At 39.9% G+C, this 23,991-nt stretch overlaps 1 protein-coding gene across 2 annotated transcripts; it reads right to left on the reverse strand.

The window, feature by feature from the left end:
* Nucleotides 1-12,513: 12,513 nt before the first annotated feature.
* Nucleotides 12,514-18,072, reverse strand: MLF2 (myeloid leukemia factor 2). 2 transcript variants are annotated; one of them, XM_051963692.1, is made up of 8 exons: nucleotides 17,116-17,376; nucleotides 16,367-16,444; nucleotides 15,982-16,108; nucleotides 15,719-15,754; nucleotides 14,908-14,961; nucleotides 14,443-14,571; nucleotides 14,098-14,257; nucleotides 12,514-13,622 (listed from the first exon to the last, which is right to left on the reverse strand). In XM_051963692.1, the coding sequence occupies exons 2-8, from the start codon at nucleotides 16,414-16,416 to the stop codon at nucleotides 13,432-13,434; spliced, it is 747 nt and encodes a 248-aa protein (XP_051819652.1). In that variant the 5' UTR covers nucleotides 16,417-16,444; nucleotides 17,116-17,376; the 3' UTR covers nucleotides 12,514-13,431. The 2 variants fall into 2 exon arrangements, with proteins under 2 accessions (XP_051819652.1, XP_051819653.1); XM_051963693.1 differs by lacking the exon at nucleotides 14,098-14,257 and having other exon boundaries at nucleotides 17,116-18,072.
* Nucleotides 18,073-23,991: the final 5,919 nt, after the last annotated feature.

Raw genomic sequence — 23,991 nt, forward strand, 5'->3', positions numbered from 1 at the left:
CACTTAAGTTGACACATAAAGCTCTGAGCTGTTTCTTCTTAGAGCTTTGTCTTTAGCTCTATTCTTTTTCCTCTTGTAGCTTCATTTTCCCCAATGAAAAGAGAAAACAGGTTAAAATTATATGATTTCCCTCCATTTATCCCCTAGTTTTCTCTTTGATTTCTACGGCTCTCACCTCATCTCCCTTTCAAACTCTACCTGGAGCAAGTGATCACTCTCAGCTTAGTGACTTGTTTTTTGACATCTTTTATTTTTGCTTTTCTTCTGTTTCTGAATGTATTTCTATTCCTTGCCCTACCAGATGGGCCATCTCTGGTAATGAAGAATATAAAAGGAAGAGGAAAAAGAGTTCAGCAAACAAGCCAACATATTATAGTCTTCCACCTCTGCAAAGAAGGAAGGGAAATGAATTTTTCTCATCTTTTCTCCCAGGCCAAGTTTGGTTATTATATGTCAGCTAATGATGTTTAATTTCCTATCATCAAGTGTTTATAGTTTATAACCTTATTGGAGGTGACTCTTTGGGACCAGATTTGTATCTTCTACTTTCTTTGAGAGTTATCTTTACATTCCAGGGAAGTTGAGATTGGTTTGCTTTTGAGGAAATTGGGATTTGTGATTTGGCCTTGGTTTGCAAAGCATTTGGAGACAATAAGACAAAAGGACTTGACTGGTCTGAAAAGTGACTGGGTTATAGTTTTGGGATTGTGAGTTCTAAAAAATAGAGATTTATGTCTGTGTACTTGTGGGTTCCCTATGTTAAAAATCCACAACTTGAAGTGTATTATTTTCACTTCCTAAATAATTGGGAGAAAACAGGGAGAAAGGTGGAAAAAATAATATGAATATTTTGGTCATGCCTCCATGAAACAAAAATTTTAAATGGCCCACAGACTTATTGAACCATCTTTTGCTACTGAAGTGGTGGGAAATGGGGCGAAGGGTACTAAGAATGAAACTTTATAGACTATGAACTTGACCAACAAATCGGTATGCCATATTAATATTCACTTTCTCATGATAAATAAAATGAAATCAGCACAAAAGGAAGTGGCTGCTAAATAAAGCATGGCTCCCTAGTTTTCCATGGGGAGGCAAAGGGGTTAGCAGAATTGGTTTCAAACCCAGCCTTCCTCTTTCTGCTGAGGGCATCGCCACCCTTTCAGTTATCACCCTTGACATATCTCTCCTTCGCCCCCATGTTAATCAATAAGTATTTATTTTGATACTATTGTACTAGGTAATGCGAATATGAAGACTGAAATGAAACAGCCTGTGCCTCAAAGAAGTTTAAATTCTTTTGGGGAAAGATAAAATGTATTTGAGTACACAGTATTCAATAAGTATATACAAAATAGATACAAGGTAATTTAGTTTTGTTTCTGGGAAGGCACTAGCAGGGCTGAGACATCATATCGAATCTGGGTATATTTCAGCTGAACCTTAAGAGGATTCTTTAGAGGTAATAGGAAGGGGCTTGGAGAGTAGTCGAGGCCCCAGGACATCATCTGGGCAGAGACATGGGGAAGAGGCAAAGTTAAGAACACCATATTAGTGGATTGTAGAGTTCAGAGAGAAGGTAATATAAATGGAGCTTGGTTGTAAAGGTTTTAATGACAACCGACATTCAGTCGTGAATTTTGTTGATTCTTCCCCTCCCTTTATCTGCTATATTCATTCTCTTGTCACTTTTACCTCTACAACCTCTCTCTCTCTCTCTCTCTCTCTCTCTCTCTCTCTCTCTTAATCCCTGTCCATCCAACCACCATTTTAGGTCAATCCCTTATTACCTCTCTGCTAGGATATTACAACAGTCTCTTAACTACACTCTTAGCTTCTGTTCTCTATTCTCTAAGTCATCCTCTAAAAGCTGCAAAAAAACCAAGTCCAACTGCTTTACTCTCTTGCTTAAGAAACTTCAGGGGTTTTCTATTGTCTCTAAAATTAAATACCTCACTTCAGTCATAATTTAACATTGGCCCTTTTTTTCAGGTTTTTATACATTATTCCCTGCCATGATTGTTATGTTCCAACCAATGTTCTACTTGCTGTTCCCTAATGCTTTTGCATAGAGAGTGTGTGTGTGTGTGTGTGAGAGAGAGAGAGAGAGAGAAAGAGAGAGGAGACAGAGAAAACTAGGGAGGAGTTGGAACACACACACACACACACACACACACACACACACACACACACACATCCCTGAAATACACTTCTGGCCTCATTTCTACCTTTTAAGAACTCCTAACTTCCTTCAAAACTCAACTCATGGACCATCTCCTAGAGCAACCTTCCCTGATCTTCCTTTATTCTTATTATTTTAAACATATTAGTTTATATGGAATGCTTCATTTTATAGGTTATTCCAGCATGTAGCATGTGATAGGCTCTCAGTGAAAGAGATTATATTAGATGATATTGTTCAGAGACAAAGAAACATTTCCTGGGATACTTAGTAACTAATGCAGTACATACAATGATACAATCAAAATGACCACTCTGACAATAACTAGCTTATGAACCAATATCTGTTGTAGATTGTTGAGAGGCAGAGAAATAAGAATTTCAAAAAATATTCCATTGCAAATATATTGGAAAATATGGCTCAGGGTTTTATAGATTACCTTGAAACTTAATGCCTATATATTATAAACATGTTCTTAAAAAAAAAAACAGCAATCAGGTGTTCAAGCACTGAAAAACATCACAGAAAATAAAATACCTGTATTTTTTTTAAGTTATAGTTTTTTATTGACAGAATATATGCATGGGTAATTTTTACAACATTGTCTCTTGCACTCCTGTTCCAACTTTTCCCTTCCCTCCCTCCACCCCCTCTCCTAGATGGCAGGCAGTCTCATACATGTTAAACATACTCAGAAGGTAAAAATAACCTGGGAAGAAAAACAAAAATGCAAGTAGTCCACATTCATTTCCCAGTGTTTCTTCTCTGGGTGTAGCTGATTCTGTCCATCATTGATCAATTGGAACTGAATTAGATCTTCTCTTTGTTGAAGATAATCTACTTCCATCAGAATACATCCTCATACAGTATCATTGTTGAAGTGTATAATGATCTCCTGGTTCTTCTCATTTCACTTAGGGATCAGTTCATGTAGGTTTCTCCAGGCGTCTCTGAAATCATCCTGCTGGTCATTTCTTACAGAACAATAATATTCCATAACTTTCATATACCACAATTTATTCAGCCTTTCTCCAACTGATAGGCATCCACTCAGTTTCCGGTTTCTAGCCACTACACAAAGGGCTGCCACAAACATTTTTGCACATGTGTGTCCCTTTCCCTCCTTTTAAGATCTCTTTGGGATATAAGCCCAGTAGTAACACTGCTGGATCAAAGGGTATGCAGTTTGATAACTTTTTGAGCATAGTTCTGAATTGTTTTCCAGAATGGTTGGATTCATTCACAGTTCCAACCACAATGTATTAAGTGTCCCAGTTTTCCCACATCCCCTCCAACTACTTTTCCTGTCATCTTAGCCAATCTGACAGGTGTGTAATTGTATCTCAGAGCTGTCTTAACTTGCATTTCTCTGATCAATAGTGATTTGGAACACTTTCATATGAGTAGAAAGTTTGAATTTCTTCATCTGAAAATTGTCTGGTTCATATCCTTTGACCATTTATCAATTGGAGAATGGCTTGAAAATACCTGTATCTTGACAGGAGCTGTTTGATTATGTAATCATCATATCAGAATTAGCTTCTGATCACATCAACTAGAGAAAAGGTAAAAATCAGTTGATAAAGATAAGATAGTATAACGGCAATAATTTAAACTCTACAGACAAGCTGTGCATACCAAAAATGAGAAATGGGAAAAAAGCAAAGATCTTGACTTTGGTTTCCTAAAGAAGTTTAGCCAACATGAAGTAGTTGCCACACCTAAGAAGTCAAAGAATCTTGAAATTGCCTCAACTAAATTTTCAATGCCTTTGCCAAGGAGAGACATGACAGCCAAAAGGAATATGAGGTGTTATTTAAAAAAATTTTTTTTCAATGATCATTCTTTGCTTGATTTCTCCTATCTTCTTTCTCCTATCTTCCTCCACCAAGAAATAGATCCCCTGTATCATATAAGCAAAATCAGGCACAGCATATTATCACAATGATCAAGTCCAAAAATATATTTTTCCATATTAGACCATCATCAGTCATGAGGTACTCAGTGTTTATCAGCTTTTATCAACCAATCATGGTTTATCATTTAGTTGATCAGAATTTTTAAGTCTTGCAAAGTTGTTCATTTTTATAATATTGATGTTACAAATTGTTCTGGTTCCACTTCAGTCTCTTATCAGTTCATACAAGTCTTTGTGTTTCTTTGAAATTATTTTTTTCCTAATTTTTTTTAACAGCACTGTAGTATTCCATTACATTTGTAAACTACAATTTGTTACCCAATTCCCCATTAATAGGCATCCACTGTTGTCACAAAAGGCTGCTCTCCCCTTCTCCCCCTCAACAAATCAATTCTTTTCCTCTTCTTGAGATAGTATAATTGAATCAAAAGATATGCACTAGGATTTTTTTTTTTTTTTTGCAGAATTTCAAATGGCTGGACCCATTCACAGTTCCATCAACAGTGTATCAACATCCCTGTTTTTCTGCAGCTCTTCCAACATTTGTAATTTTGTGTCACCTTTGCCAATCTGATGACTATGAGGTATAACCTCAAATTTATTTTGTCCTCTGTTAGTGATTTGGATTAAATTTTTAAAAAATACTTCTTTAGATAGCTTGGCTTCTTTCCCTTGAGAAACTACCTGTGCATGTCCTTAGATTGTTTACCAACTGGGAAATGGCTCTTAATCGTATAAATTTGAATTTGTTATTTATACATCTTGAAAATGAGACTCTTAGAAAATTTTTTGTAAAAAAAAATTTTCTCAGTTATTTCCCTTCTAATCTTAGGGGTTATATTTGGGCAAAAATTTTTAAATTTTATATAAAACAAAATTACTCATTTCATTCTCTGTTCTTTGGTCACAAACTCTTCATCCATAAATCGGATAAGTAATTTCTTGTTTCTCTAATTTGCTTGTAATATGATCTTTTTCATATAGGTCATGTGTCCATTTGGAGATTATTTTGGCATAAGTTGGGGCATTGGTTAAAACAATTTCTTCCATACTATTATACAATTCTTCCAAGAGGTTTTTAGTAAGTGTTGAATCCCAGTCTTATAGTTGAGATCTTTGTGTTTATTAAATACCAGTTTAGAATATAAACTAATTTGTAAAACACTTCTAGAGGAGCATAATTGAAGATTAAGAACAGCTTCACCTCATAAAACAAGAAAATGAAATGACAAAAAGCCTGAAAAATTAAGCTTGAACTGAGACCCAGTGAAAGATATCATTCCCAAATCATTCATAAAAGATAACCAGAAATGAAGCAGATTTATTAGTATTTCTATTCTGTATATTTAATAACAGCAGATCCATCATATTTGGACCCTCACTCAGTATCTAGAATACTACTGGTACAAGTTGGAAGTGGCATTTAAAAAAAAGCAGTTGACCCAGACCAAGGAAACACTGAGTAAATCCTTGCTGAAGGTGATACAATCTTTAAAACAGAGGTGGTTTTATAAGCTATGTCAGGAAGAGAAGACAGCAAAAGGGGGGAAGGGGGGAGAATCACTATTCACCAAAAAACCCCAATAAGTTATCAATAATTATGGATCCAAATACCTGTTTACTCTCTTTTAGTTGCAATTTATTTTGAAAAAAAATGAGCTACTTGGATAGGCCGAGCGAATATAATAAAGATGACAATACTCCCTAAACTAATCTATTTATTTAGTGCTATACCAATCAGACTTCCAAGAAAATATTTTAATGATCTAGAAAAAATAACAACAAAATTCATATGGAACAATAAAAAGTCGAGAATCTCAAGGGAATTAATGAAAAAAAAAATCAAATGAAGGTGGTCTAGCTGTACCTGATCTAAAATTATATTATAAAGCAGCAATCATCAAAACCATTTGGTATTGGCTAAGAAATAGGTTAGTTGATCAGTGGAAAAGGTTAGGTTCACAAGACAGAATAGTCAACTATAGCAATCTAGTGTTTGACAAACCCAAAGATTCTAACTTTTGGGATAAGAATTCATTATTTGATAAAAACTGCTGGGATAACTGGAAATTAGTATGGCAGAAATTAGGCAAGGACCCACACTTGACACCATATACCAAGATAAGATCAAAATGGGTCTATGACCTAGGCATAAAGAATGAGATTATAAATAAATTAGAGGAACATAGGATAGTTTATCTCTCAGACTTGTGGAGGAGAAAGAAATTTGTGACCAAAGATGAACTAGAGACCATTACTGATCACAAAATAGAAAATTTTGATTATATCAAATTAAAAAGCCTTTGTACAAACAGAACGAATGCAAACAAGACTAGTAGGGAAGCAACAAACTGGGAAAACATCTTTACAGTTAAAGGTTCTGATAAAGGCCTCATTTCCAAAATATATAGAGAACTGACCCTAATTTATAAGAAACCAAACCATTCTCCAATTGATAAATGGTCAAAGGATATGAACAGACAATTTTCAGATGATGAAATTGAAACTATTACCACTCATATGAAAGAGTGTTCCAAATCATTATTGATCAGAGAAATGCAAATTAAGACAACTCTGAGATACCACTACACACCTGTCAGATTGGCTAAGATGACAGAAAAAAATAATGATGAATGTTGGAGGGGATGCGGGAAAACTGGGACACTGATGCATTGTTGGTGGAGTTGTGAACGAACCCAACCATTCTGGAGAACAATCTGGAATTATGCCCAAAAAGTTATCAAAATGTGCATACCCTTTGATCCAGCAGTGCTACTACTGGGCTTATATCCCAAAGAAATACTAAAAAAGGGAAAGGGACCTGTATGTGCCAAAATGTTTGTAGCAGCCCTATTTGTAGTGGCTAGAAACTGGAAAATGAATGGATGCCCATCAATTGGAGAATAGCTGGGTAAATTGTGGTATATGAATGTTATGAAATATTATTGCTCTGTAAGGAATGACCAGCAGGATGAATACAGAGAGGGTTGGAGAGACCTACATGAACTGATGCTAAGTGAAATGAGCAGAACCAGGAGATCATTATACACTTCGACAACGATATTGTATGAGGATGTATTCTGATGGAAGTGGATTTCTTTGACAAAGAGACCTAACTGAGTTTCAATGGATAAATGATGGACAGAAGCAGCTACACCCAAAGAAGGAACACTGGGAAACGAATGTCAACTATTTGCATTTTTGATTTTCTTCCCGAGTTACCTTCTGAATCCAATTCTCCCTGTGCAACAGGAGAACTGTTTGGTTCTGCAAATGTGTATTGTATCTAGGATATACTGCAACATATCTAACATATATAGGACTGCTTGCCATCTTGGGGAGGGAGGGGAAAAATCGAAACATAAGCGAGTGCAAAGGATAATGTTGTAAAAAATTACCCTGGCATGGATTCTGTCAATATAAAGTTATTATTAAATAAAATTAAATTTAAAAAAAATGAGCTATCCACAAGAAATAGTGAAAGATAGTGAGAAAAGAGATGGGTTAGTCATGGAATAATATTGAATAGCCAGATGAATAGTAGTAAGGAGTAGTAAGATGATTAGCCAGAGCACTACAATGTTATCCAAAAAAGGTTTAAAACTCTGAAGAAAGTCTCCAGCACATTGGATAAATGAATGATTTATAAGAAAACATGGACCAGAATTACATGGAATGAGATAGCAGGGATCACTTGCAATCTCTATTGCTGGTTCATTGAAGAATTTATAAATGTAAGGGGTTTCGATATATATAATCATACAAACAACACCTATTGGGTACTGACATGCATGTATCACAACTACAAGAGGAACTCCATTATTGAATACTTTATTTGAATAGGAGAAAATGGATAAAGGTAATAATAAATCACCTGAAGCTATTCTGGGAAAGGGGGTAGAGGATTATGGTGAGGAGCTGAGGAAAAAAGGAAGGCACCATGAGGGAAGTTGACATCGAGAAAAGGGTAGGCTGCAAAGAATTTCTTTACTTTCACTTTCCTCACTTTCTTTTTTGTACATTGTTAGGCTGGAGAATGTGAAGTCACACATTCCTATGGAAGGGGCAGTAGCATGGGAGTGAATGGGGGGAAAAAACGCAAATTGAGGTAAAGATTTGCCAGAGAGACCCTGCTAGTGATGAGAGTGAAAAGAGGGATAAAGATTGAAAAAATGGATTAGAGAGGGAAAAAAAAATTAGTGAAGAGGGCATATAGGCTGGGAACTCAAAAATCAAAGTGGTCCCAGAGATACAGCTGCTTTTGTTTTGCTATAGTTCCTCTACATTGTGCTCTTGAACCCTACAGCATGAGAAAATATGAAAAGTTTTTTTTTTTTTTTTTAAATAGAGGGAGCAATCCCCAATCTCCATAAGAAGGTGAGCTCTGAACATAAATTGTGTTTTGAGAAGTGGGGAAAAATCAAGGATTAAAGCTAGAAATCAGAGGAATTTCTTCTACTTCCTGGGAGAACTAAAAGAATTGAACAGAATCTTCTACTTTCCTACCCTCCCAATATAGCCACTAGAAAATTAAACTGAGCTGAAGAAGTAGTGTGGAAAGGGGGAATTATTTCGGTGTTGCCTCAGTGTTCACAGTTCCAATTCTATGAACTTTTAAGCTTTTTATTTTAAAAAATAAAATCAAATACAAAGATAGTTTTCAACATTCACCTTTGCAAAATCTTTTCTCTCTCCCTCTCCCTCATCCCCTCCCACAGACAGTAAGCAATCCAATATAAATTAAATATGTACAGTTCTTCTAAACATATTTCCATATTATGCTCAAGAAAAATCAGATCAAGAGGTGAAAGAGAAAAAATAAAATATAAAAGGTGAAAATGTTCTGATCCATATTCAGTCTCCATAGTTCTCTCTCTCTGGATGTGGTTAGCGTTTTCCATGCGAAAACTCTTGAGAACCATCATTTAGATGACATCAAAGGTCTCCTGGACCAAGTGGAGCACTGGCTGCTGATGGAGAGTCCAGTAGAATGTCTCACGCTTTCCCAGTTCATATGCCCCAGAGGAAATTGAAAAGTACTGAAGAATCCAGGAAGCATAGGAGGGGAAGTGGAAAGAAAGATGGCTTTTGATTGAATCTAATGAATAACCCAGAAACTTAATTTTTTTGGTTATAGGACAAATATCATATAACATGAAAATCATGATATCTTTGGGGGGTGAACATATTCATTCAATACAATGAATTCCTTTGGTACAAAGGAATGAGGACCTTAGTCATCCTTTTCTTGGGGTAGGGTGGTTAAGAGATGATCTATATGGTCCTTGGAAAGCTGGGATTCAGAAGGAAAAGTGGGGGTGGGAGGCTCTGCTGGGATCATTACACAGTACATGTGCTTGCATACTGCATATAAATTGACTTTTGGAGATATTTAAATGCCCTGGAGGTCTTCTGGCTTTGTCTTTCACTACCCCATATTACATTGTGCAAGTTACCTAAATTTTCCAGGCTTCACCATGACCTTAAATTGAGGGGATTTGAGTAAAATTTAGGACTTCTTTTAAACGATAGCCACCTGACTTGGCCAAATCACTACCTTTCTGATTGGAAAAGTGAGATCTTGGGACTCTTTAAAGATCACTTTTGACTTAAATATTATCCTAGGTCCATTGTATTCATTTAAAAGGGCTCATATGATTAACATTTTGTAAAAACATTCCAAAGCATTTTTTAGTACAAATCTGTTCTTAGAATTCTAGGTTCTAGTCTCGGTTCCACCAGTAACTGGTAAATATCTTTCTAGGTCCATTCCTTCATATGTAAAATGATCCAATTTCTTATTTAAATCACACTCCATTATTTACTGCCCTTCACCCAATTTACTCATCTACTCTTTTTTTTTTTTTTTTTTTTTAGCTGAGACAATTGGGGTTAAGTGACTTGCCCAAGGTCACACAGCTAGGAAGTGTTAAATGTCTGAGATCAGATTTGAACTCAGGTCTTCCTGACTTCAGGGCTGGTGCACTATCCACTGCACCACCTAGCTGCTCCCACTCATCTACTCTTGAATCTCTCATTCCAAATCTAGCGTCCCAGGGTCTCGGGTCCCCCACAGATGATCAAGAGAGCCTCCAGGATGGAGAAAACTGACATTCTGGGCATGCCTCTCTAAAACCAGTATTCCAGGAAGTAGGTACCTTTATATAACCAGGAGGGAGTAGGAAATAATTAATTCTTATGATTGATAAGGCTCAACAGGAAAAGGAAGTCAAAAAGATCAACTTTTGAGGAAATTTTGTAGGTCAATAGATATAGCTATTTGGGCAAAATTTTGTTGGTATTCACCAAGAGGGAAAATAATTTTTTCCTCACATACTGGCTTATTTGTCCTCTGCAGGGACAAGGAGAAAAGGTACAAACTTTAAAGCTGTAACTCACCTGGAAAGTTAGCTCTTTCCTTGGAACATTTAGTCCTTTTCTGGATAAAGAGCCCTGGATCCACCTCTTAACATGGACTCCATTAGCTTTCTTCCACCCTCCTAGCTAATTCATAAGTTGTGACAACCTGAAACTCTTGAAAAAGCCCTGCCTGTCTAATTATATTGTGTGTAATGTTATAAGGGAGTGAGAAAACAAGAAAAGATATCTCACTAAAGCCAGGGGCCTACTTATTTTTAAAAAGGGGAGTTTAGCTGTTACAACTGTTACCACTTGTAATAGGGTAGAATGTGCTGAGGACATTCACCAAACTCTGGTGCCAAAAAACTAAAGGTTCTGCTTTTTTTCTTTGGGCTTGAGGTCCTAGGGAAGCAGGAAAATAATGGAAAAGGGCGGGAGGTAGAAACTTACAAATGGTTTACTAGATCTAAAGAGGATTCAAAGGGGTTTTTGAATGAGTGCCAAATAAGGAACCAGCCCTGATTTAGCACCCTGATTCCTGCTAGAAGACTATGACAATAGTGGTAGCAGCATTTAGAGGTGATTCTGACTTATCCTCTGATCCAGAGTGGAAAGCTGTTAACATTTATCCTAAGTTAGGATATGAGCAATGAGAAAGGGCTTAGAAGTCTTAACATAATTTTTTCCCTCCAACTTCACTTTAAAGCAAGCACCTCATTATTACACTACATAGGGCTGTCCCCCATGACAGAAATCATAACAAGTTGGGAGTTTAGGTTGTAACAGGATACAAAACCATTTTTTTCAGTGGCCTCCTGGGACATCAGAAAATAAGAGATATACAAGATCAGATCAGATGAACTACATTTAGAGCACACAATATTGAGTTGGAAGATTCCTTAAAAGTTCAGTCCAAACCCCTTATTTTATATAAGGAAAGTCAGTTCAAAGATTCTCTTTGCCTTAGCAAGTCAGTCCCAGAAAGCAGGCTTCTCTGGAACCTCACCTCTTGCCACATCAAGTGTTCTTAGAGATTTGAAATTAAAGCACTTCCCAAGATCCCTTTTGGTAACATTTCATTATCTGAAACCAAAAAATATAGTCTTGACTGTTCTGTATTGGTAACCCCGATGACTTTTTCCACATATTATAATAATCGTGTCAAAAATTGTGATAGATAATACTCAAACCTCTTCCAAATCGGATATTATGACTCCAAGTTCCTTTTAGCAACACAAAATATGTGAAACGAGTTGGCTTTGATGGGAAGGAGACTCAAGAATTTTCAGCCACTGGGTCATCACCCTTGTCTATAAAGTCTCATCCCTGAGCTGAATTCTCAACTCTATTTTATACCCTTAATTGTGAGGCAGGGTGCCTCTTCATTCTTTCTTCCATTGTATAACCTTAATTGAATTGCAAAAGGAGAACTCCAAGTTACAAAATGAAGTCATTATCACCTTGACCTAAAAACCATTTTAAAAATCCTTAAAAATTGGCTAAGAGAAACAGGGACTCACTTGGCTGGGCTAAAGAAAAGCTCAGAAGCGAAGCAAAACTTCTAAGGACACAGAAGAGAAATTTGAGAGATCCATATTCACTTTCAACACCTATCAGTTTCCAGATTGTTTTTCTCCTCTGGACTCCTATTCTTTCCCCTGGTGCCCTAACCCCCACCTGCTTGGAAAGAATGGGAAAGGACTGAAGTCTACACTAGTTTATCACACTATTAAGTATTACTTTGTTGCACATCTGAATACACTTGAGGTTGCACGGATTCCCTGACAGAGGAAGAGTAAGTTGGGAGAAAGGAGCCAGAGAAGAGTTCCAAATACTTCCTTTAGCTCATGCCCCATTCTCCTACATATTGAGTGTGAAACCAGCAACCAGGTGTTTTATCCAAGCTGTATGAGAAAGGTGCCTGAAGAAATAGGATATGGGAAGAGTCTCAGTGAAAGGGAGAACTAGGTGAACAAGAAAAGAACACAGTATTAGCCTGGAGATTACTGCTGAGACTTTGTGTGGGACTGGGAATAAAACAGAATCACATTCCTAAAAACTCTCTTTTCCATTCCCCTTTATTCCATAAAGTTACAAGTTACATACACACACACACAAAGGGCAGAGGGATGCAGAGACAGTGTGTGTGTGTGTGTTTGTGTGTGTGTGTGTGTGTGTGTATCTGTGTGTGCACACATGTGCATGGGCGCATGGGGTATAGGATAAGAGGACAAGAGGACAAGAGGAAAGAGGACCCAATACCCACCCCATACCCAGCTGGTAGGGAGGGGGCACAGCCCCAAACATGGGACTTCTGGGTAGAGATGAGAAAGGATCCAATGGCCACTGATAGACCTTTGGGGGAAAATGGGGCTCCTATCCCCAGAACTTATTCTAAGGGACCTTGTACTTATCTGGGGTTAGAGGGGAAGAAAAAAAAAGAGACTAGAGAACAACAGAAAAAAAAGTGTCAGTAAATTCACTATGGGAGGGGAAGATTGGACAGGGAGGAGGGCAGGGGCGAGTAAAAGCAGTAAAGGGGGCAGTGAAAAGCTCCCCCTAAGGCTTTCTAAGCTTGAAGGGGCCAGCTCACCTCTATTTAATATTAAATTGGGGGAAAGGAGAGTTATTCCAAGGGGTGATTCCTCTGCCCCTCACAGCCTGTACCTAGAGGGTGGAGGGAGAGAAAGCTTGTCATATAGGAAGGAAGGGGGATAAACAGAAGCTGGATGACAAGGGTCTTGGTGGTTGTGGTCAACTCTCCAGTTTAGGAGAATTTCTTTCCTTTCCTAGACCAGCTGAGACCTATATCAACAAAATTGGCTCCAAGAGGATCTTTACCCCATTCCCACACTCTAAAATATTAGGAACAAGTGGGTTTCCTCCAAATGCCAGAGGAATGACTGAGGGACTTCATCCCTCAGCTATGATACCTTTCCCACCAACACTTATGAGAGGACCTGAGGGGCCCTCACCAATCATAGCGTCGTGACTGTCGAGAGGGGGAATCCTCAGGGCCCTGTATAGCCAGCCGAGGGGGTCCCTCAGCCCTTCTCCCCCCACCCGCCCCAGTGGCCTCATGCCGACGAAATTCCAGGGGGCGCTGTGGCCGGTATCGGGACGTCTCTCTCCTCCACTCGTTGTCAAATGCTTCAGCATCACCTAAGGAGGAAATACACAGAATGGAGTTAGATTCCTGGCCTCAGTGAATTTCAAGAGGCAGATGCAAATAGTAGCTATGGTTAATATCTTTCTGAAAGCAGAAAGATAGGGGAAGAGACTATTAATCTAGGCCAAAAGCCAGCAACTAGTGAGGGGAAGGTATTGTGGAACCTTAGTGCCTCCAAAGAGAAAAAAGAAAGCAAAAAAGGCCTTTTTAATCTCTTTAGTAACAATTACTTGCATATGATAGGAACTCAATAAATATTTGTTGATTTGAATATGCCAGGGAAAAATGAGGTTGGAAAGTGAAAGAAAAAGTATAGTCAGAGAAAATATGATAACAAAAACTTATTTAGCTTTCAAGGAGTGCCTCTCCTTGGTCTGGAAGCCTTGAAGTATTTTATTAGAAGATGGGAGCTACTGGGCAAGAATGATGAGAATGGCAAGTGGAAAGGTCAGATTCAAGAAGGCTCACTCTCATCCAAATTGATGTAATCCTGCCGTTCTTCCTGGTCCCCAGTTCGGTGATTTCGGGAACGCTGGAGGATGTGTGCCCTGTCTCGGATGTGATGCCCAATGGACATCTGCTCTAGCCCACTATCAGAGTCCCTCACTGTTCTCCTTGTCTCCCGGATCTGAAAAAACGATGGATAGCTTGTCATATCTAGCTATCTTGCATCCAAGTTTCTACTAATAGCACCTGTGATCAAAATTTCTCAAACTGAGAAACATTCCAGTGTTTTTCTGGATTACATCTAAGACCACCTGCCTTAAGAGAGATGGTATCCATAGGGAGCCACCATCTCCCAATAACACTTACCCCCCCTGGTGCTGAGCGCATCTCAGATGTTTCTTGGTAAACTTTGGGAGCACCATCCCCCAGGTTGGAGTAAGAGATGACAGTGGAAGATGAAAAGGTCTGACAGTTGGCTCCAGTTGTCATGTGTTCCTGTAAAAGAGGAAGACTGAAACTAAGGAGATGGGGAAAGAGGGGCTCCCATCTTCCCCAGAAAGTCCTTTCAGCATCCCAATTTGTTTTTAATCATGTCTCTATCACAGTATTGTGAAGATTCACAATTAACCTTGATGCCACCAGAAGAGATTCTGCCCTAAACTGGCAGGCTAATGTCTTGCTCAAGCTTTTTCATCAGGGACCTGATTTCATGTCACTATTCAAGTACCAACTTCTAAACCAGAATTCAAGGTTTTAACTTTTTAGTAAGTCCCTTTACAGAACATGAAGAATTCTTAGGATTAAGTTCTAATTTAGGGCCAAAAGGCTTACCACATTCCCGATCATATCATTCATCATCCCAAACATGTCCATGAAGCCACCTGTCTAGGGAAAGAGAATCAGAGAAAAGACTCAGGAAACCACAACCAATGAACTCTAAGCTTCTTCACCAACCTCAAGAATGGCCTGCCACAGTTATAATGCTATTTCTTTCCTTTTCCCCTCACACCTGGTCATCTGTTCCAAATCCTTCTGAAGAGGCAATGTGGCTTAGTGAAAAAAGCACTAAATTTAGAGCCAGAGAAACTGAGTTCAAATCTTTGCCTTGCTAGTGAAGAACTGTCTGACTTGGGGATTTTGTAGAATAAAGAAATTAAATGAGAAGATCTGGGTCCCTTCCAGTTCTAAATTCTTTTATCCATACCCTGAATCTCCCTATCCAGACTGACCAAACCAATATTGACCTCTTCTTCTCCCTCTCTGGCTTCCTTCTTCTCTATGTCCTTGCTCTCCTGGCTTCTCTATCTTCCCCTTCCTCCAGGAACTCAATTTAGAGTCAAAGGATTTTTAACTTAACTGTTCCCTAACACATACACACAAACAAAACAGGAACTCACAAAAAAGAAAAAGTCCTCTTTCTGGAGATTCTGGATATGGGGCACAGTTAACAAATATGTAACAATGAATAGGCTTAAAACTTTGTTAGCACTCAATATGAAAAGGGAGGGGAGAGACTTCGATGTAGTTACTCCAAAAAACCTCTTAAAGGGATACATCTGCAAAGAATACTAAAAGGGAATGAAGAACATAGGATGAGGGAAATTGGGGGGGGAGGGGGCGGGAGAGGGAGATGAGGACTTACCATTCCCAGCATCCCAAAGGGTGAAACAGCTCCAGCCTATGGGTCCATGGACAAGGAGTAGGATTAAAATATACGCCTCCCCCTCCCCTTCCCTATAAACCTAGGTTAGACCCACTCCCCCCCCTTCAAGTTTATCCCCATTCTCCTTTTAAGCAGAAGAAATTTGGCACTCTCTCCCCGATGAAGGGAGGGCAGGGACTTTTCCTCAAGTCCCTTCCCAATCCCCAATATCTGATCGAGTCTTAGATATGTTGCCCTATTACCTGCATCCTTCGACTAGCAGGCCGAGCCCCTGGTATGCTCCCATCTGTGATGCTAAGGAAAGGGCTGTAGCCAAAGCCCCCTGACAACATCCTGCTCATATGCTGTCGATGAATAGCAAAAGGGTCCCTGTGGAAAGCCCGAAAGAAAGCAGAATGTCAGAACCAAAAGCTCCATAACTCAGTTCCTTCCTTCTCAAATTATCAACACAAAGTAAGACAAAGAGAAGGAATTTGTCTTGTGGTCCAAAATAAACACCAATACCAAATATGCTGACTCCCAGTTTCTTAAACTCCCAACAGAGAACACAGGATCTATCCCACTTTCTCACAGGCTTGGTGCTGGATGGGATCAAATGCCCTGGAGTATGAGAGGGAGAAGACTCACATGAGGAACATGGGATCCTCAGGCTCTCCGTCCCTCATGAACCGGAACATCCTGCTCTCAGCTTCCTGGAGCTCTCAACTAGGGGATGAGGAAAGGAGATGGAGAACAAGGTTAAGATACTACAAGAAACAGATTCATCTTTTCTTCTGGAGGGGCCCTTTTAATGCAATGATTGTCAAAATAGTTATCCTCCAATCCTGCCACTGGACCCCCATTCAGAAGGCAGCCCTCTCTCCTCAAGATGCCCAACAATAATGTAATCTGGGAGTGCAAGTGACTCCCCAGCTTCCCCTCCTCAGAATTGGCCTCATAAACAAACAAACAAACACCATCTGTCCTGGTTTTGTCCCATTCCTCCTATCCCCTCTTTCCTTTCCTGTGGCCTCCTCTAGATACTGGCTAGCAGCACTCTCCTTTTGTCCCGATTCTGGTTGATACCCCCCTCGAGGCCCTCACCCCCATTAACTACCTAGGCCACTTCTTTGCTCCTGCACACCCTGGTTTGCCTCTTTCTCCCTCCTGGCCTCCGTAGCCTTAACCTCATACATAGACTGTCGACGGTCAATCCAGGCCTCAGCCCCTCCCCCCGCAGGGCTCAGGCCGGCCCTGCCCCCACCCTCCGCGGCCCGGCCCTCTAAGGTTCGGCTCGCAGGCCGGACCCCGGCCTCATACGCCCGGGGGGCAGGGGGGCGCTATCCCGCCCCTCATCTTTAGGCTCCGCGGCCTCCTGCCATCGCTGCGACCCTCACCCGGCCCCGATCCTGGGCGCTGAGGGGCCCAAGGTTCAGGCGCCCATCCGGCCCGGCCGATCCTGTGAGTGGCGCAGGCCCGCGGAGTCGCGGTCCCTGCTGGGTGCTCCGCTGAGTCCGGGGCGCGTTGAGGCGAGTGGCGAGGCGGGACGCTCCTTCCTTCCTGCCTTCCCTCCTTCCCTTCTCCTCAGCTACAGCCGCTGCTGTTGCTACTGCTGGCCCCGAGCACAGCCAGGCTCAGCCACTGCCAGGCCTGGGCGGAAGTGACGTCAGCCGCCCCATTTCCCCTCTCCCCGCCCCCGCCCCTCTGGGCTTTCCCTGCCAACCCACCCGGCCGGGGGAGGCGGGGGAGGACTTTGGTTGACCTGTGTCTTTTTCCCAGTTAGGGCGTCTTTTTCCCCAGCACACGTAGAAAATGTTTGGGGTCTCCTGGGGTGCTCTCCTGGAAGAAAGGATGAAGGTGGAGGTGGGGTATTGATGCCTATGACCAAGGATGGGCAGGTTTCCTATAAGGGAGGAGGGAGAGCATATTTCTGAAACTAGAGGGAGAAGAGGAAGAGGAAGGGGAGGGGGCGAGTTTTCTAAAGGGAGGGCAGATTTCTAATAAAGGTTTCTTCACTGGGAAGGAGTATCAAGATGATGAGGGACAGGCAAATTTTCTATAGGGGATGGAGCTCAAGTTTTCTTTAGAGGAAGAGAAGGAAGGGCAGGTTTCTTATGGGGAAGGATATTTCTAAAAGAGGAAGAACAGGTTTCCCTTGAGAGGAGGGGCGGATATCCTATAGGGGCGAGGTTTCTATAGGAGGATGGACAGATTTCCTATGGAGAGGAGGAGGAAGAAGGAGCGGGTTTACGGGGTTAGGGAGGTTGTCTATAGGGGAGTGCAGTTTCTAACTGAAGGAGGAGCGACAGGTTTCCTATAGGGGTTCAGGAGGAGGAGGAGCAAGGGTAAGGGGGGGGGCGCCCAGGGCCAGGTCCGCGCAGGCGCAGACAAAGGTGAACGGCTCAAAGTAGGGGAGGTGGCTCCTTTTGCTGCAAAGTGGGGCTCGAGGCGCTATGAACCCAGAACCGGCTTCAACACTTGGATTGGTCGCTAGAGGGCTGTACCCTCCTACTGGACCTCTGGCTATACATCCCTATCCCTGGAAAAAGACTTAGAGAGCTGCAGGGGCGCAGTAACCTCAATTATCCCATCTGTAAAGTGAAAAGACTAGGGAAAGGGATTTGGCATCTGAAATCGTCTACATCGGAATTTATCTCCTTCCTTGCTAGAGTTGTCAAGTGCTTCCAGGCTTTTTCCCCTAAATGGGTGTCAGGATGGAAGGGGTAGTAATAATGTAGTAGCAAAGGGCCTCATTTTCAGTCAGGTTGGGCCTGGGTGGGGTGAGCTGAACTTTATTTAGAACAGAAATTAGTTAAGGGTCCCCCAACCACCTGGGGCCAGACGGAATCTTCAGATCGACCCTTGATAATCTGAGTTTCTTGACTCTCCCCTGGCTCCCTTGGAAAAGGGATTCTATCTCCCCTCGAGGGATTGTCCAGTTTAGACTGATCTCACCCTCACTCATTTCTTTTCTCTCATCGCTCATCTGGTTGGTATAACCAAATCCAAGGAGAAAGGATGGATCTAATTATTTTAATTGGGCTTTGGGAGGTAATATGCAGGGGAAAGGAGGATGCTATTGAATTAGTGGAGAAATGTTGATAACATGACGATTTCCATACTAATACTAGGGGGAAAATAGAGAAGGCAGCAGATACTAGCAGAAATAGAAAAGCTCATAAGCAGCAAGAATAGGAGAAAATGAAACTATTGGTAATAAAAAGGAAGAAACTTCAAAAAGTCTCTGTGCTCACACTACAGATGCAACAATCCACCAGCTCTGTACTCTGCTCCTCAAATTCTCTTTCCTACTGTTTCAATCTTAAATTTCTTTCCTTCAACAAATATGAAAATTTTGATAGGCAGTGAAAGGTGAAGATAAAAAAAAAAATTAGGTAAGATTATCCCTTCCTTCCAGTAATTTAAGAGTCTATTTGAAGGAGGGAGCAGTGTCCCCAATATCACCTCAGTGTAATACAATCAATAAATGTAAAGGCTAAAATGAGATTAAATGTGTAAATGAGATGGTTCTTAATCTTGATCTCTTTATGAAATTTGGTTCTCTTTGGTTAAGAACTGAAAAGCTGAACTTAATGGCTGATGATTAACCGTTAGGGCTCTTCACACCTCTCCTAAGTGTGATCTTATCACCTTTCAAGGGGCTTTAAGTAGCTGAAAGAATTTCATCCAAGAGCAGTCTAGCTTTGAAGCAGCGAAGTGGTGGAGAACTTCAAACTCAGACCCTTGCTTGCATGTAACAATATGTAGCAAGGGGGAAGATAATGCAACCACACGCTGGACAGGTAGGAGACAACTCCTCCAACCAAGAGCAGAGAAAGATACATGTTAAGGACAAACACAGACACAAATGGTTACAAGATAGCCACATGAAGACGGAAGCAACTCTGGGGAGTGTCATCCCCCTGTGATGTTAAGGAATGGTTTCAAGAAAGGACTTTCTTTCTTGAATCAGGAGTTTACTGTTTGGATCCATATATTCTCTAAAGTTAAGAATCTATTCCTCCTATGCTTGTGTATGCTTGTGGAAGGATATATTCCAGATCTTTTTTTGAGAGGAAGGGAAGAATATTTTGGTGCAACTCCTCTTACTATAAAACATTAGTTAATACTCTTTTCTGAGAAAAAATAATGATCTGTTTAGAATGAGGAACTTTAAAAAATCTGTGGCTACTTGTGAATGACACTATTAGAAACTGTAGCCCCTTGGGGTTACCCTTAGAATCTAGAGAGATAGGTAAGAGCAACTGACCCTCTGGGGATTCCAACTTGTGAATGCAAGAGTTGGTTGGGGCAGTGCCCTAGAGGAAGTACAACACATCCTCTCGTGGTTCTAGAGAATATTACCTTGAAGGACTGGGGAACTGCTGAAATTCCTCTGCTATATCAAGCTTTAGAGTTTAGTTGCCAATCAGTATTCCCTTCTTGACTAATCAAAGAATTTCATATCTCAAAAAAAGATCAGAAATAAGTCACTTGGGTTACACATTTAAAACTCCAGCCTGTGTTACACTATGTTACACATTATATTGAGATGGATGTGTTTAATGGTCTCTTATACAACATATCACAGAGGTAACGAATATGATGATATGTAAGGTCTGAAGAAGGAATTTTTAAAATTTTTTTTAGTTTTTTTTTTAAATTATTATAGCTTTTTATTTACAAGTTATATGGATGGATAATTTTACAGCATTGAGAATTGCCAAACCTTTTGTTCCAATTTCTCTCCCCCCCCCCCATGGCAGGTTGACCAATACATGTTAAGTATGTTAAAGTATAAATTAAATACAATATAAGCATACATGTCCTAACAGTTATTTTGCTGTACAAAAAAAATCGGAGTTTGAAATAGTGTACTATTAGCCTGTGAAGAAAATCAGAAATGCAGATGGACAAAAATGTAGGGATTGGGAATTCTATGTAATGGTTCATAGTCATCTCCCAGAGTTCTTTCACTGGGTGTAGCTGGTTCAATTCATTACTGCTCTATTGGAGCTGCTTTGGTTCATCTCATTGTTGAAAAGGGCCATGTCCACCAGAATTGATCATCATATAGTATTGTGGTTGAAGTATATAATGATCTCCTGGTCCTGCTTAATTCACTCAGCATTAATTCATGTAAGTTTCTCCAGGTCTTTCTGAAATCCTCCTGCTGTTCATTTCTTACTGAACAATAATATTCCATTATATTAATATACCACAATTTATTTAGCTATTCTCCAATTGATAGGCATGAACTCAATTTCCAATTTCTGGCTACTACAAAGAGACCTGCCACAAACATTTGTGCATATACAAGTCCCTTTCCCTTGAAGAAGGAATATTAACAAAAGTCAGGTGAGAAAATACTAGTACATAGGACATTTTAGTATGTGACCATCAAATATCAGGTTTTTCTTTTTTGAGGATGATGGCAGTGTATGCGTGTAAGGTTCTCTGTAGTTCCCCTATGTGGCCCTTCTAAACTAGCTTTAATCTAGTTTCTTTTCTCTCTAGTGACCAGAAGATAAGCTCATTCCTCAATAAATTTGCATAGTAGGCAACATATATTTGCCTCTTTCTGCCTTTCTGCCTTTCTCCCTCACGGTTCTCCTTTTTTCTGTTTCCTTTCAGATATTCTGTATTCTTTTGCTTTCTTTTTTCTATATAGACCATCTAAACTCTGAGATCAAATTTATTCCTACTTCTATTCCCACTGATGAATTGAGTTCCCCAAACTAGAATTTAGCTAGCTACATTTTCCCTCTCAGAATTCAGAGTACTCTTATGCCACCGGCTTAAGCCCCCCTGGTGTTGTCTTCTAAGACTTTCAATCAAGAATCAATTTGATCAATAAAGCTTTGATTAGTTTTTTTAGAAAAGGTATTTACTAAGATGGTAGAGTAGGCAGAGTTGTTATACATTATCCCTGAAAAAGTCTGACATACCCTCACAAGCACATATTGAATTCATGGAAAAGTGGGTTTAAGCTTAGAGAGTACATGTGGCAGAGATAACTAAAAGAGCTTCTGGTTACTGAAAGTTTCTTTTTTCCTATTCTTGGAGCACTTAGGAAGTCCCCCTTAGGCATGGCATAGTTTCTTTGCTACACTCATTGTAGTGCCATGAGTTCAGTCTGTCCTTGGCTCCTGATTTGGCTGCTATCAGCTAATCCAAAGCTTCAGTTAGTACACAAATTGAAAGATGAGAGCCACTGTCCCAGGGGGTAATGCTATAATATATGTTCTTAATATACAATGCTATATTGCCTCCCTCTTTCATGTATGCTGTTCTTTTTGAATAAGTTATAATCTTCTGGCGCCATATCCTAGTCATAAGACTCTTTCTACCAAATCTTAATGATCCTAATGAGGCCAAGTTGACTTCCTTTCTTTAGAAGGCAAACAGGGAAATGTATACCCAACAAAGGCATTTGGTATTTTTATAGAAGCTATCTTGTATAAATGGAAAATGATTTCTCTTTAGCTGATGTGGAGGTCCAACTTCTTCTGGACTCTTCAAACTTGGCAAACAAGTTTTAACTTTAGTCAAAACAAGAGGTGGGAGATGGCAGAAAGAAATCTAATCAAGACCAAAGCTGATTCCTATAGGACTTCTTATATCTTATTATTCAACGCATTCTGTTATTCATCCTTTGTTTTTGAAAAGGACCAATGACATCATAAAGTGATATCTTGATTTGAGCATGAATTGGGTTTTAGTGAGGCAGAGTTGCATAAAACCATTAACCTCACTTTCTCCAGTGGCAAGATGACTGGTGATAGTCTGGGTTGAAGTGAATGACCTTGGAATCTTCCATATCTGACCAAGTTTTAAGTGGTCCTGCCTACTTTAGCCACTTTCTGACATTGGAACAAATTGTTCTCAACCACCCATTCTACTGGGAAGTCTTCTAGAGTTTGGGGTAAACATACCCCTAACTCATAACCCTCAAACCTGTCAGCTACTCTCAACCTGGTTTAGCTTGTCTGCCAACGTGGTCTTACTGTGGGGTGTGGTATATGTGCTTGTTACAACTTCTTGGAGCCACAGGTTAAGTAACAGGAATATGGGGTGGTTAGGGAGAACTAGAACCTCTGGTGGGAAGGCTTTCTAAAACTTTTTCAGGGCTGCTTATTCTTCTTTCATGTCCCCAACACATACTCTTTTATCCAGTGACTGGACTCCTCACCATTCCATGAAGACACTTCATATCTCGGCTCCACACATTTTCTCTGGCTGAACCCCATGTCTAGAATTCTCTCTCTCTTTTTGCTACAACTACTAACCTTCCTGAATTCCTTTAAATCCCAACTTAAACCCAAACTTCTACAGGAAGCCTTCCTTCTGTTAACTCCCTATTCATTATGAACATAGCTTGCTTTGTATATTTTAGGTTGCATGTTGTCTCTCCTAGTATATTGTAAACTCCTTGAGAGCAGAGAATATCTTTTGCCTTGTTTTGTGTCCCTGGTGATTATTACCTGGCATATTTGTGGTGGTAGTAGTTGCTCGGTTGTTTTGATATCTTTCTCGACTCTTATTGCAGAGGCTAATGTTTCTAATACGATATTGAATAATAATGGTGATAGTGGGCAACCTTGCTTCACTCCAGATCTTACTGGGAAAGATTCCAGTTTTTCCCCATTGTTCAGTTGTTTTGATTGTGATCTCATTTGGGGTTATCTTGGCAAAGATGCCAGAATGCTTTGCCATTTCCTTTTCCAGCTTATTTTACAGATGAGGAAACTGAGGCAAATAGGTTTAAGTGACTTGCCCATGGTCACACAGCTAGTAAGTATCTGAAGCCAGATTTGAACTCAGAAAGATGAGTCCTCCTGACTTCAGGCCCAGCATTCCATCCACTATGTCACTTAGACGCTCATCTGGTACATAGTAAACATTTAATAAAGGTTTATTGATTGATTGTTTGAGCCAGAAGGCATAATGAAATCCTCCAGCCAATTGGGATAGACCAACTTTTTTGTATTTAGTCTTAAGCCTAAGATTAAATAATTAAAATTAGTTTTTAACTTAGTTAAATTAGTTTAATTTACTTTTTAACTAGATTAGTTAACAATAGAGTTAAATGCAGTGACATGGTTTCTTCTTATTCTTATAAACTAGAAAAAGTTTAAGTTGGTCTACTATTAGGTATATATACTTTATTGTAAATTTAAGTTAATATGTTATATCATTCAGGGACTGCATTTTGAGGCCTATTCCTCAGAATGGAATGAAAAGCTTCATTTTCTGTTAAAGGAATTTTATAC

This window comes from Antechinus flavipes, chromosome 5 (assembly GCF_016432865.1).
Source record: "Antechinus flavipes isolate AdamAnt ecotype Samford, QLD, Australia chromosome 5, AdamAnt_v2, whole genome shotgun sequence".
NCBI classification, from domain to species: domain Eukaryota; kingdom Metazoa; phylum Chordata; class Mammalia; order Dasyuromorphia; family Dasyuridae; genus Antechinus; species Antechinus flavipes.

What these genes read in the sequence shown, in the direction of transcription:
- MLF2 (XM_051963692.1), bottom strand. Translation starts at nt 16,416, where the DNA reads ATGTTCCGGTTCATGAGGGACGGAGAGCCTGAGGATCCCATGTTCCTC. An exon ending in GAGGATCCCATGTTCCTCAT is followed by an intron (nt 16,109 to 16,366) that starts GTGAGTCTTCTC and finishes GGCTTTCCACAG; the next exon opens with GGACCCTTTTGCTATTCATC. An exon ending in TTACATCAATTTGGATGAGA is followed by an intron (nt 13,623 to 14,097) that starts GTGAGCCTTCTT and finishes TTTCCTCCTTAG; the next exon opens with GTGATGCTGAAGCATTTGAC.